At 37.3% G+C, this 11,167-nt stretch overlaps 1 protein-coding gene across 5 annotated transcripts in view; it reads left to right on the top strand.

The window, feature by feature from the left end:
- Positions 1–10,948, top strand: part of kif21b (kinesin family member 21B) — a 71,923-nt gene extending 60,975 nt beyond the window's left edge. For 3 of the 5 annotated variants that reach the window (XM_014002102.1, XM_014002103.1, XM_014002101.1), the window contains 3 exons: positions 5,920–6,119; positions 7,939–8,075; positions 8,672–10,948. In XM_014002102.1, coding sequence (XP_013857556.1) covers positions 5,920–6,119; positions 7,939–8,038 — 300 coding nt within the window. In that variant the 3' untranslated portion in view covers positions 8,039–8,075; positions 8,672–10,948. The remainder of the gene's footprint in view (positions 1–5,919; positions 6,120–7,938; positions 8,076–8,671) is intronic. The other 2 variants (XM_014002105.1, XM_014002104.1) reach the window with 1 other exon arrangement.
- The last annotated feature ends 219 nt before the right edge of the window (positions 10,949–11,167 follow it).

The following is an 11,167-nucleotide window of genomic DNA, read 5'->3' as shown; positions in this document are numbered from 1 at the left end:
GACTGAACAGTATTAGACACTCAGGAAGCTGATATTAAAAACGAATGATTTCTAACCTAGTTTGTGAACACTGATTTTTTTATCCTTATCTTTGATGCTTTTTTTTTTATTATTATTCATAACAGTTTCATGCCTCATGAATTTTTGCAGCATTGTTTCACATTTTTTGCTCATTTGATAAAAAAAGTCACCTGCTTTCATTTTCTTTGTCAGGACAAAAGTCATATTTTATCTGGACTTCCTGTCAGGCATAATTAAAAAAACAAAACAAAATGAAATGCTAATTCTGTCAAACTCTTATTGTGAAATTTTCTTAAAGATAATTTGAATAAGAGAAGATATGATTGAAATGTACACTACAGATGAATAGCTGGTATTTTCTTGAATATTRCTCAAACAGGACTTGTCCTAAATCCAGTCTAGATCACAGTCTCTTTGCAGACGCTGGTGGAGACGATGGTTTTCTCCTCATCTGCAAGCGGCTCAGTGATGACAATGAAAAGTTGTGCTGCTGGTTGTCTGCTCTGCTGGTGGGCAGCTCCCTGCCACCCGAGTGTTCCTTCGTGCCTCCTTTACACAGAGTGCTTGCTCTGGTGAGGGAGTCGGCGGTGTGTTGTTATGTGTAATGTGACAGGAAGGCAGCGAGCCAGCGGCAGATAGTTAGAGCCCAGTCTCACCTCAGCTACAAGCACCTGTGAAGAAACTCCTTGTGTTGCATATCGTGGTGTCTCCTGTACATCTTCTGTTGCCCGCATATGTTAATAATGCATAATGTTGCAGCTCGTGGGTGGATGCGGCTCGCTCATTTGCATTTGCAGTACTTTCTCAGTTTGTTTTTGCATCTCTTCTGTTTGGCATTTGTTTATCGGAACAGACAAAACGAGCACACGGGTTGTAATTATCTCTTTTCAAAGCTGGAATTAAATCAGCTCGGTCTCCGCTGCGGACTGCGCGATATGACCTTAACCACATTTTGTGGAGCAGCCAGCACAATCTATTTTGCAGCCTCTCCAGCTCAGTGGTCTCCATATAATTATATAATGGGATCAAATTGTGGCTTTGGGTGTAATAGAATATATTACAGTAGACTCTAAACTCCTCCGGATTACAGCTGGGGGGGTGGGGTACTCGGCTCTGACCACCACAATAAAATTCATTCTTGCTTGTGTTTGTCCTTAAGGGATATGTGAAGCAGTATGCTCATAATTACTGTGTGCTGTAGTTTAGTCCTTTTCTTCACTATGAATATCTTTATATAGTTTCCCAAAACAATTTGAAACATATTTTTGCCAGCTTTCTGAAGAGCTTATGTAACTGGTGTTCCTGTTGAGGTGTTGCAAAGAAAGTGGAAAGGTGTTACAGAAAGTGTGGAAAACGTAATTTATTTGTTTTTCTGTGTGCAAGTCCTGTTGCATTTTGTTCTTCAACTTTTCCAAGCCTAAAACTTTAATTGGTACATGACAAAAAATAAATAAATAAAAAGTATCAGCTTATCAGAACATGTACACCACATTTACCTTTGTCCCTAACACTGTTAAACTATTTCATGAACTTTTGTATATTTCTAGGTTCCTGCATAAGATTGTCAACACAAGCATTAAATTGAACAATAAACAAAGAAGTCCATTGTGGATCTTATTGGAGTAGAGCAGTTGTGAGATTAAAAGGATAAGATTAAAGATCTGCAACAGAAAAACACATAAAGTTGTCATTTTTATTCTCTCTTTGGATTTAGATGGTTGGGAGGCCTACTGATGCTGCCAAAATAAACAAAGATCATTAACAATTAACAACCAGAACTAGAACCTGAAGACATGTTGAAAGGCGCCAATGCAGCTACTGCCTGAATATTTAACACACATCAGCATTTTATGAGGATTTGTGTATTGCATATAGCAGGCAGACAAAGAGTCACAGACAGGAAATTGAGCCTGAAACAAAGAATTGCTGCTTGTAAACTATAAGTTGTATCGAAGGATTTCTTCTTCTACTGACAGGATCTTCTGTTAACTGTATGTGTACATTTTTATATTTGCACAGTGTTTTTATTGATTTATTTATTTAAATGGGTCCTCGTCAGTCTCTGCATAGGTAGAGACTACTCTTCCTGAGGCTGAAAACACACCAAATAAAAGACATTAAAACAAAAACAATACAATCAACAATAAAACAAWATCAGTAAAAAAAAAAACAAAATCAGAAACAGCCAGTGCAAACCTTAAACCAAAGAAACCAACTTACAACAGCAAAATAGAATATGTCTCAAATATGTCTAAATACAATACAAAAAGAAACACAAGGGAAAATCACTGTTAAATCACTAAATTATTGGCTTAATGGATTGGACTTTTTGGAATTTTAAGAATCATTAAAAAATGTAATGTTGCATTTAGATAAATTTATTGTATATTTCTAAAATTGTTAGGTTCAAAGCCAACTTATTCCAATAAGAAATAGCTCTATACAAAACTGCATTTGTTCTTGGCAGGGGTAAAGAAAACGGTACACCAGAAGCATGTCTGTCTAAAGTGGGTAGAAGTGGTGAAAAAAGGTCAAAAGTGTTTTGTAACTTTCTAAAAAAGAAGACTATATGAGTCTTTCTTCGACTTTCATCCACGACAAGTCTTGATGCATTAAATCAACATTGGTCCTAAAATCACAGCCCAGTGCTAACCAATATGAATGAATGAATGAATGAATGAATGAATGAATGAATGAATGAATGAATGAATAATTCTGAGTTTAAAAATCTGAGTGAATTAGAGTTTTTGTACTCACTTTGTGCTCCAGGGTGATCTAAGAGAAATTTGTAAATCCTCCAGTGGTCAGGCACAATAAGATGAAAGACCATAAAAATGGTTACATCTCCATGCATATAAGATTTAAAAGCTCGGAAAGTAAAAAGAGTTTGTTTGTGAAGCATTTGAAAAAAGTTGAAGCAGCTCAAAGCACTAAATACAGGGGTTAGAGTTAGACAATGAAACTGAAACACCTGTCATTTGACTGTGGGAGGTTTCATGGCTAAATTGGACCAGCCTGGTGGTCAGTATTCATTAATTGCACATTGCACCAGTAAGATCAGAGTGTGAAGGTTCAATTAGCAGGCTAAGAACACAGTTTTGCTCAAAATATTACAATGTACACAACATTATGGGTAACGTACCAGAGTTCAAAAGAGGACAAATTGTTGGTGCACGTCTTGCTGGAGCATCTGTGACCAAGACATCAAGGTTTTGTGATGTATCAAGAGCCACGGTATCCAGGGTAATGTCAACATACCACCAWGAAGGACCAACCGCATCCAACAGGATTAACTGTGGACGCAGGAGGAAGCTGTCTGAAAGGGATGTTATGGTCTAAAACCAGGTGTTTCAGTTTCATTGTCTAACCCCTGTACACCCTCATTTTAATATCAGTGATAACTCATTATGTTGYGACTTGTTTACTGTTTTAACAGCATTTCTACTCTGGAGTATGGCTGAGTTAAATCACAGCAAAATCCCAGTCATAACCAATGTTTTAACATATACATATATATCCATGGCAAGAYGCATCAAAACTTACACTAAAGAAACAATTTGCAGATTTTCCACTTCTTTYAGGCTTGTACTTTATGATGCTAAAAGGAAAAGTAGTTTGATTWAAAAAAACATTTTTCTGCTCAGTACATAGGAGAGCTCTCGTAGTAGCTTATGATGGCAATCGAAGCTGAAAGACAAGCATGAGGGAAATATATGTGCTTTTTAGCTTTGAAAATAGATTTCAGTATCACATGACCAGCAGCCACGGGTCTGCTCACAGTCACAGAGAAAAGCTAATCTGTTTGAAGTGTTTGATACGGCAACAATTCAAATGATGTTGTGCTTTGAGAGTTCAGAAGATCTAATTAACAATGACATTGTGTTAGTTACCAGACTCAAAAAGGGGCTCAGTTCTTAAGAAACAATGTATCAAATGATGCTGTTTAAACAGATCCAAATGTTTGAATGATTCTGTTTGCATTAAAGATGTAAAAATGAGAATTTGATCATTTGAATCTCAAAGTCTAACATTTTGGGTGGATTTTAACCTTTTTAACAAGTAGCAAATATCTGTAGGCATGTTTATCCATTTGATTATATTGTTCTCCTTGTCATGAATGCAAGAGATCATGTAATTCCCTATATGTGTGAGTTTGACTGTTTCCAAAAGATCTCATAAACCATCCAAATCACTGAATGTACATTTGTGTTTTGTTAACAATTTGATTCAAGATGGCCACTGCAGCTAACCGTCATTAGCAAACAWACAAGGCTGGAACTCAAGKTTTACAGATACTGAGCTAAAATTGGTTGTGGTGGTAGCTGAGAGTTCTCCACAACACATCCTCAGAATGCAACTAGATTGAGTCAGATCTTTGTTTAAACTTTTGGTATGCAAGGCAGTGATACAGAGTTTATATACAGCCAGTTTTGTTTTAAAGATGATATTAAAATAAAACACTTTCTCTTCTGTGTTTATCAAGTTTTGCTGTAAAAAAATGAATAAACACTTTTTGAATTATCTTATTTTTAAATATGCGCTGAATATATTCAAGACTTGTAGAAATAAGTTGWGTTTTAGGGCTAATTTGAGTAATGTCCGAAAATGTTTTTGGCTCAAATTTTGCTTAAGTTACTTAAAAATGAAAACATGGATTTATACCTTAACATATTAAGATATATTTAATTAATTATTTTTTCATTAATGAAAAAACAAWGCAGAATAACACTTTTAAATTTAAGGTGAACATTAGTTTGGATCATGTTGAATTGAGTTAAACAGAATGTTGCTGTTAAATCATTAGATTTATAAGTTAATCCATCTGGGTTGAACTGAAAATGTTTCTGTATGAAATAATAGATAAACTTAAAAAAACATGTTGTGGCTGATATGAACTTTTGTATGTTAAATATCTTAATAAAATATTATAAACAGTGTTAAAGTGTAAGGGGTTTTCCCCTAATTCAAACTGGATGTAAACAAAGATTTTGAAGTTTCCATTTTATTTCATAAATATGTGTTTGAAAAGACATGATATTTAGTCAGCTTTAGCCTTTTTACTCTACATCAATAGAACATGTTGAAATCCTGCTGTAGGAATAAATATAAAGATTTGATGGGTAAGATTTCCCACAGATGAACCCCATAAATCGTCCAATAGTTTCAGCCAAATAAATCTTTAACACGTCCAGCTTGTCCTACAGATAAATAACCGTGAGCTTCACTGCTTCTGTCTTGTGTTTATTTGCCAATATCCTTTAAAAAAACCCAATTACATGTCGACATAAAACCCTGTGATGTGAAATAGGTAGTTAAAATTTATTTGTAGATTATGAAAACTTTAACATCACGCTAGATTTCCCTGTGGGGGTTAGATTACATTCAAACCGAAATAAATAGTTCTTTATTTTGAAATGGATAAAACTGGAACAGGTCTTATTTAAAAATAGTAATAATAATTGGCCAGAAAAAAACACCAATTGTCACCTTTATTTTCATTCCTTGCCAAATTCTTATAAACCAGAGCTTCGTGGTGATGTGAACTCTTAGTTTATGATTTCCTTTTAAAGTCGTTGTAAAACACAGCACATAGACACGCAATCTAAGAATAACTGTGGCTCTGAATCTAAAAACAGTCTTAAAAAAACTTGTACTTTAACATTGCCTAGCAACGACAAAGTGCACTTTCCGTTCAAGGAAAAAGGCGGTATTCTCGTGATAATATCTGTTCATTAAAAATAAAACATGTATGTTTATCTGCTGCTATTTAAAGAGTGCAGCAACCCAGATAACGCACACATGCGGCTGGTTTATTTTTTTATGTATGGAAGGCAGCGTGAGCKCTTTTCTTCTTCTAATGTGTTTCTCTTTCTGCTTTTTTATTTATTTATTTTTCAGCAAATCCCCAATGCTCACAAGGACTGGGTGTGCGCTCTGGCCTAYGTACCTGGTCGGCCCATGCTGCTGAGCGCCTGTCGGGGCGGCATGCTCAAAGTGTGGAACGTGGAAAACTTCACACCCATAGGAGAGGTCAGAGGTCACGAGAGCCCCATTAATGCCATATGCACCAACTCCAGACAGATCTTCACAGCKTCCAGGTAAATAGTAGTGACATAATAACCTACATTTGTCTACCACAAATTACCGTATTTATTCAAGGATAATATGTAAAATTAAATACATAAAATCATCCAGAAAGTTGGGGGGTAGTACTATACTCAGATAAATATTTTTACTTATGTTTTTTAACTGAAATATCGGCTTCATTCACAAAATGCCTGAGTCCGGAAATAAGACCACGACGTCAAAAGCAGTTGAAACGAGCTTACCTGTGACACTCCTTCATGCTTCAGAGCAAGATAGTAACAGATCCAGGCAGGCAACATGATGTGAAAAAAGTGGGAAAAAAGGCAGTCCTGCACCTCAGTAATGATAGCAAACTAATGACATTAGCGTGGGACTGAGCCGCTGCTGGAACAACAACAAACACATGTTCGTCTGTAATGGCTGCCGTCTACAGGTGTTCTGAAAAAGTTTGTATCTCTGAAAAAAACGTTTCCCCACCAGAGGGGGCGCTCGCGAGTAGGAAGTAATCTGCTTTTCCCCCAGAAGATGGACAAAATCTCATGTGAAGTCTCTGACTTTTGTGTTGGCGCATCCTGGTGGACTATGTGCCAAATGCCAGAATTCATATGATGCTGCTACAGCTGATATACAGTATATTTGTTGTCAAAATACCTTTTAGTACATTTGTTGTTAAAATAAAATGAACAGTCCAATGATCATTTTACTGATATACTGTATACAGTATATAAAGACTGCAAAGGCTGAAAAATCTTGAAGTCTGTATGAAATTGGAGGTAGTTTGAGGATTAAATTTTTTATGCTTTTTAAGCTAAATAAAGGGGGGGTCGTATTATATATGAGATCGTATTATACATGAATAAATGCTCAAATAGCATGCTATTTCAGATCTGTAAGTTAGAAAAGTGCCACAAAACAGCACTTCTGTACTGGGTTTTACATTTGAGATCAATGTATAAAAGGATTTTTTAGAAGCAAGGAGTTTGAAATAATGAAACCTTTAATTTGTATTCAAGAGTCAGGGTTTCTGAGTTCACCACCTCAAGTTGGAGATTCCTCACAAGTCCTGATCTCAGACCAATAAGGCTGCCTTGTGATGAGCTGTAACACCTGCAGTAATAGTGTTTTTTTATCTCACAGATTCAGTTGCTCAAATGCACAACATTTATTAGAAAGCATGCTGCTCCWGGGTTTGAGTGCATAAAATGCAGGTAATTTCAGTTCATTTGTTTATCTATATAGCRCCAAGTCACAACAACTATCATCTCAGGGCATTGTRCAAAAAACAATCAATCTAAGGAAGCCAGCTGATTGAATTGAATCACACTGGCGACAGTGGAAAGGAAAAAACTCAATTTTAACAAGAAGAAACCTCCATTTCTGAACATATAAAGGTTTGAGTTTGAACTAAATAATGTTAAATTCTTATTTTATTAAGCTTATGCTGGTGAAGTTAAGAGTAAACTGTTCAATACAAGTGGTTTATTTCTGTGAAATTGTGTTATTCGAAGTATTTGAAAGGTATTGAACATACTAGTTGCTGAGAAAGTGTCACACTGAAGCCTTTAATTATTTGGCTGCAGCAAATAAAAATGATGCTTTTTATTTTTTTATTTGGATTGTTTTCATTTCTCCTTATTTAGCTGTCCACTTTGAGTGACAAAACATCTCCTTACTGTTGTGTTTCTGTGTGATGGTCTCCTATTCTCCTATCATCTTTTTTCTGTGACCAAATGGTTCCTTCTTTTGGTCTCTGAAAGTTATCTCCTTTCTCTTACCGTTGCCTTCCTGTTGGTCTTTTCCCCTCCCSCGCCTCCTCCTCCTGGACCTCAGTGACTGCAGGGTGAAACTGTGGAACTATGTGCCAGGCTTGACCCCGTGTCTTCCTCGTCGGGTCCTGGCCATCAAGGGCCGAGCCACCAGCCTCCCATGATTGCCTGTACTCTGCTCACCAACCCTCCATTCCTCTGGTACTTTCTTTACCAGTCATTTACTTCTTCCTGCTGGTGTATATTTCCCAACTTTCTGTTTTCTTAACTCAAGTCCTTTAACTCTTATTCTTTTCCCGTTTTTTTTTTCTTTTTTGTGCTCCGTTCTGTTCATTTAGCTGTTAWGAGTGTTGCTCCGCTCTGAGGGAAAATATGACTTTTTGTTCCACCAAGGAATTAAATAAACGTATAAAATGGTTATGTTTCGTTGAAACCACTTTGCCGTCTTCTAACATCTGGCTAAGTGTAACTTTGTTGGACAGTGTTATTGGATAGTATCTTTATCTGATTTAYCATTAAATGTGGACTCTAAGGTGATCAAACTCTCTTTGTTGCCTCCATGTTAATGCTGAGTTATAACCATATTAAACTTTTCACAGAGAGAAGTGTCGGTGTGCAGAAAGGTCTTTAATGAGGAGTGCACTTTGAAGTCTGCGTCTTTGTGTTGCATCTGATGTGAAATGAGTTGTTTTGAAAGGGAGGAGTGCCTGATTGATGATGTGTTGTTTTCCCCCTCTTTGTTGTGTGTGTTTCTTTTTCCTTCACTCATCCTTCCACTTCTCCTCCTCCTCTTCCAGTGACAAGACGGTGAAGATCTGGCTGTCAAAGGTGTGGAGGAAGAGGTGAGGATCAAAGWGTGTGAGGATCCTTTGTCAGCTGATCTGTGAGCCACGCCCCCTTCCAGTGGCAGAATGTGACGATGCAGTCGCAGTTTCCGAGGCAATCAAGGTGTGGATTAGATAGTAAAATGGTGAATTATGTAGTCCGGAGGAGAGATGGAAGAAAAAGCCTTTCAGATTTTGTTTACTGCCAACTTCGAAAGTGCCATTCTGGTGTGGTGCCGTTCGGGAGATAAACTGCATCAGCCTGGCGGTGGAAACAATTTGTCACCTGACATGAAAACCACAGCCTGCAGCCTGGTTTTAAATGAAAGTGTCCTTCTGTTCTTTCACCAAGGTTTCAGACAGTGAGACGTGAGTCTGCTCATGTCTCTGTGGGACTCCCGTTCCTGGATTAAGGACTGTTTTTTGACGAGGCTTTTCCGATACAGAGCACACTGGAGAATCATGTAAAGTGTTCATCTGTGCGTTTGGCTTAAACCTCATTGAAAGATAACTCACAACACCTGGACTTGGTGCCCGTTTGCTCTCAGTATGTGACTGAACCATCATGATTTGTTTGTGTCGTTAATGTTAATATTAGTTCTAATTTATTGTCTTCCCTACCTCAGTTGTTTTGAATTTAGGTGTAAGGTGGGTGGGAGCATTATTACGGGTCTCTGTGTGTAAACACTCGGTGCTTTATGTTTTCAAGTCGTTGCTTTATAGGGATCGTTCCAATCATTTGAAATGAGGTTCTGCTGGAAAATGTTATGAACAATGAACATCTTACCTGTTTCAGGTCACTCTTTGAGCTGCCTCAGTTTGGAGAACTAGAGTTAAATTCTAACTGATCCAAGCGAGACAAGGTGGACGTTAGTTTTACCTCAATATTTACATGGAATTGTTTGTTTTGGAATCAAACTTAGAAGGAAAGTGGTGCAGCACGGAGCAATTTCAGCAAAGATTGTAAAATTTCTCTTGGGATTGTAAAATTTCTCTTGGTGTAATGTAAAACTAATAACATAAAAATCTGAGACCAAGCAGCTAAAATCTACAAAACGTCATAGTAATTCACACAATTGTTATTTTATATAACTTTCCGATGCTACCACTTTCACATAAAAGTGAATTGCACAGAATTCTGAAGTTATTTACTAGTGCAAATATCAGCAACAGYGGCTAGCTGTAGCAGTTCTGGTGCACCTCTGACAGGAATATCRTATTTAAGCAGAGATGATTTATCAGTTGTCTAAAGGTTTTAAAAAATTWGTTTGAACTGCTGTGAAATTTGGARATGTTTTAAAATGACAGCGGTTCACTTAGCTCCACTTAGACTAGCCGTTAGCTCATCAATCGAGTCAGAATTAAACAATATATAAAATCKTTTTCATGCATAAACTTTTTAACAGAACCTCACGTCAAAGGATTTGAATGCTCTCTTTATTGTTTTTCATCTCTTTGTGTGGATGTTTCCTCTGTGGCCTTCAGGTTGCAGAAAGATTGGTCCATGTCCAGCAGCTCAGCTGAGGTGGTGCTGGTCCTAGAGGGAATTATTGACTTATAATATCTGCTCTGTAATGTGCTAATATTTACTAAAAAAGAAAAAAAAAAGTGATGCAGTTTTCTGTTTTTCACATAGTGGTGAGACAGGTTATTGAGGCCAAAGTGTCACATCTCATCCCTCTACATAAACCTGTTGTTTATCAGACAGGTAAACGGTAACAGGAGTTCCCTCTGTCTGTTTTCAGCTCCTCTCTGATCTTTAATGTTAAGTATCAGACTGACCAGTCKCACTTTAGTGTCCACCTCAGCTGCTGAACCTCTCCTGGAAGCCATTTTAATTAGAGCTCAGCTCTGCTCGCTGCTTTTCAGGCAGGATTACTTGTGTGAAAGTAGGTCATCACTGAGAGGGATTTTTATTTTTCTCTCTTAAAAAAAAAATCCAAATTTTCTTCCACCCACTATTTAGCTGCTACACCCAGAAGCGGGAAGAAACTTCCTTTTGCCTGATGTGCACTGATGTTCAAATCTGTTTATGTGGCAGATTTGGTGTGTGTGGGCAACATATGCACATTTGTAAACACATAAATCCAAAATATGAGCGGATGTTTCAGCTATTTGTCTTGTCTGATAGGTTCTGACATCCTTCACTGTGTTGATTTAGAGTCTCCTTAATGAAACACTTCACACACACACACACACACACACACGTTTGTTTCTCGACCCTGTGGGGACCTTCCATTGACTTCCATTCATGTTTTTTAGACTTTATATCCTAACCCTGACCATATACTCTAAAATTAACCTCACAGAAACTTACCTGACCCTAAAACTAACCTAAACCTTGGTCCTAAACCTAACCCCACACCTGTAACATGCATTTGGTTCACTTCGGTCCCCACCTGGCTGCTTTTTTTTTTTTGCAAAATATACCCCATGTTGTAGGAAAAACCCGTACACACACACACACAC

The sequence above is a fragment of the Austrofundulus limnaeus genome, unplaced genomic scaffold, assembly GCF_001266775.1.
Source record: "Austrofundulus limnaeus strain Quisiro unplaced genomic scaffold, Austrofundulus_limnaeus-1.0 Scaffold11, whole genome shotgun sequence".
Classification (NCBI taxonomy): Eukaryota; Metazoa; Chordata; class Actinopteri; order Cyprinodontiformes; family Rivulidae; genus Austrofundulus; species Austrofundulus limnaeus.
The sequence above is the reverse complement of the archived record's forward strand: the minus strand, read 5'-3'. Positions and strand labels throughout refer to the sequence as shown.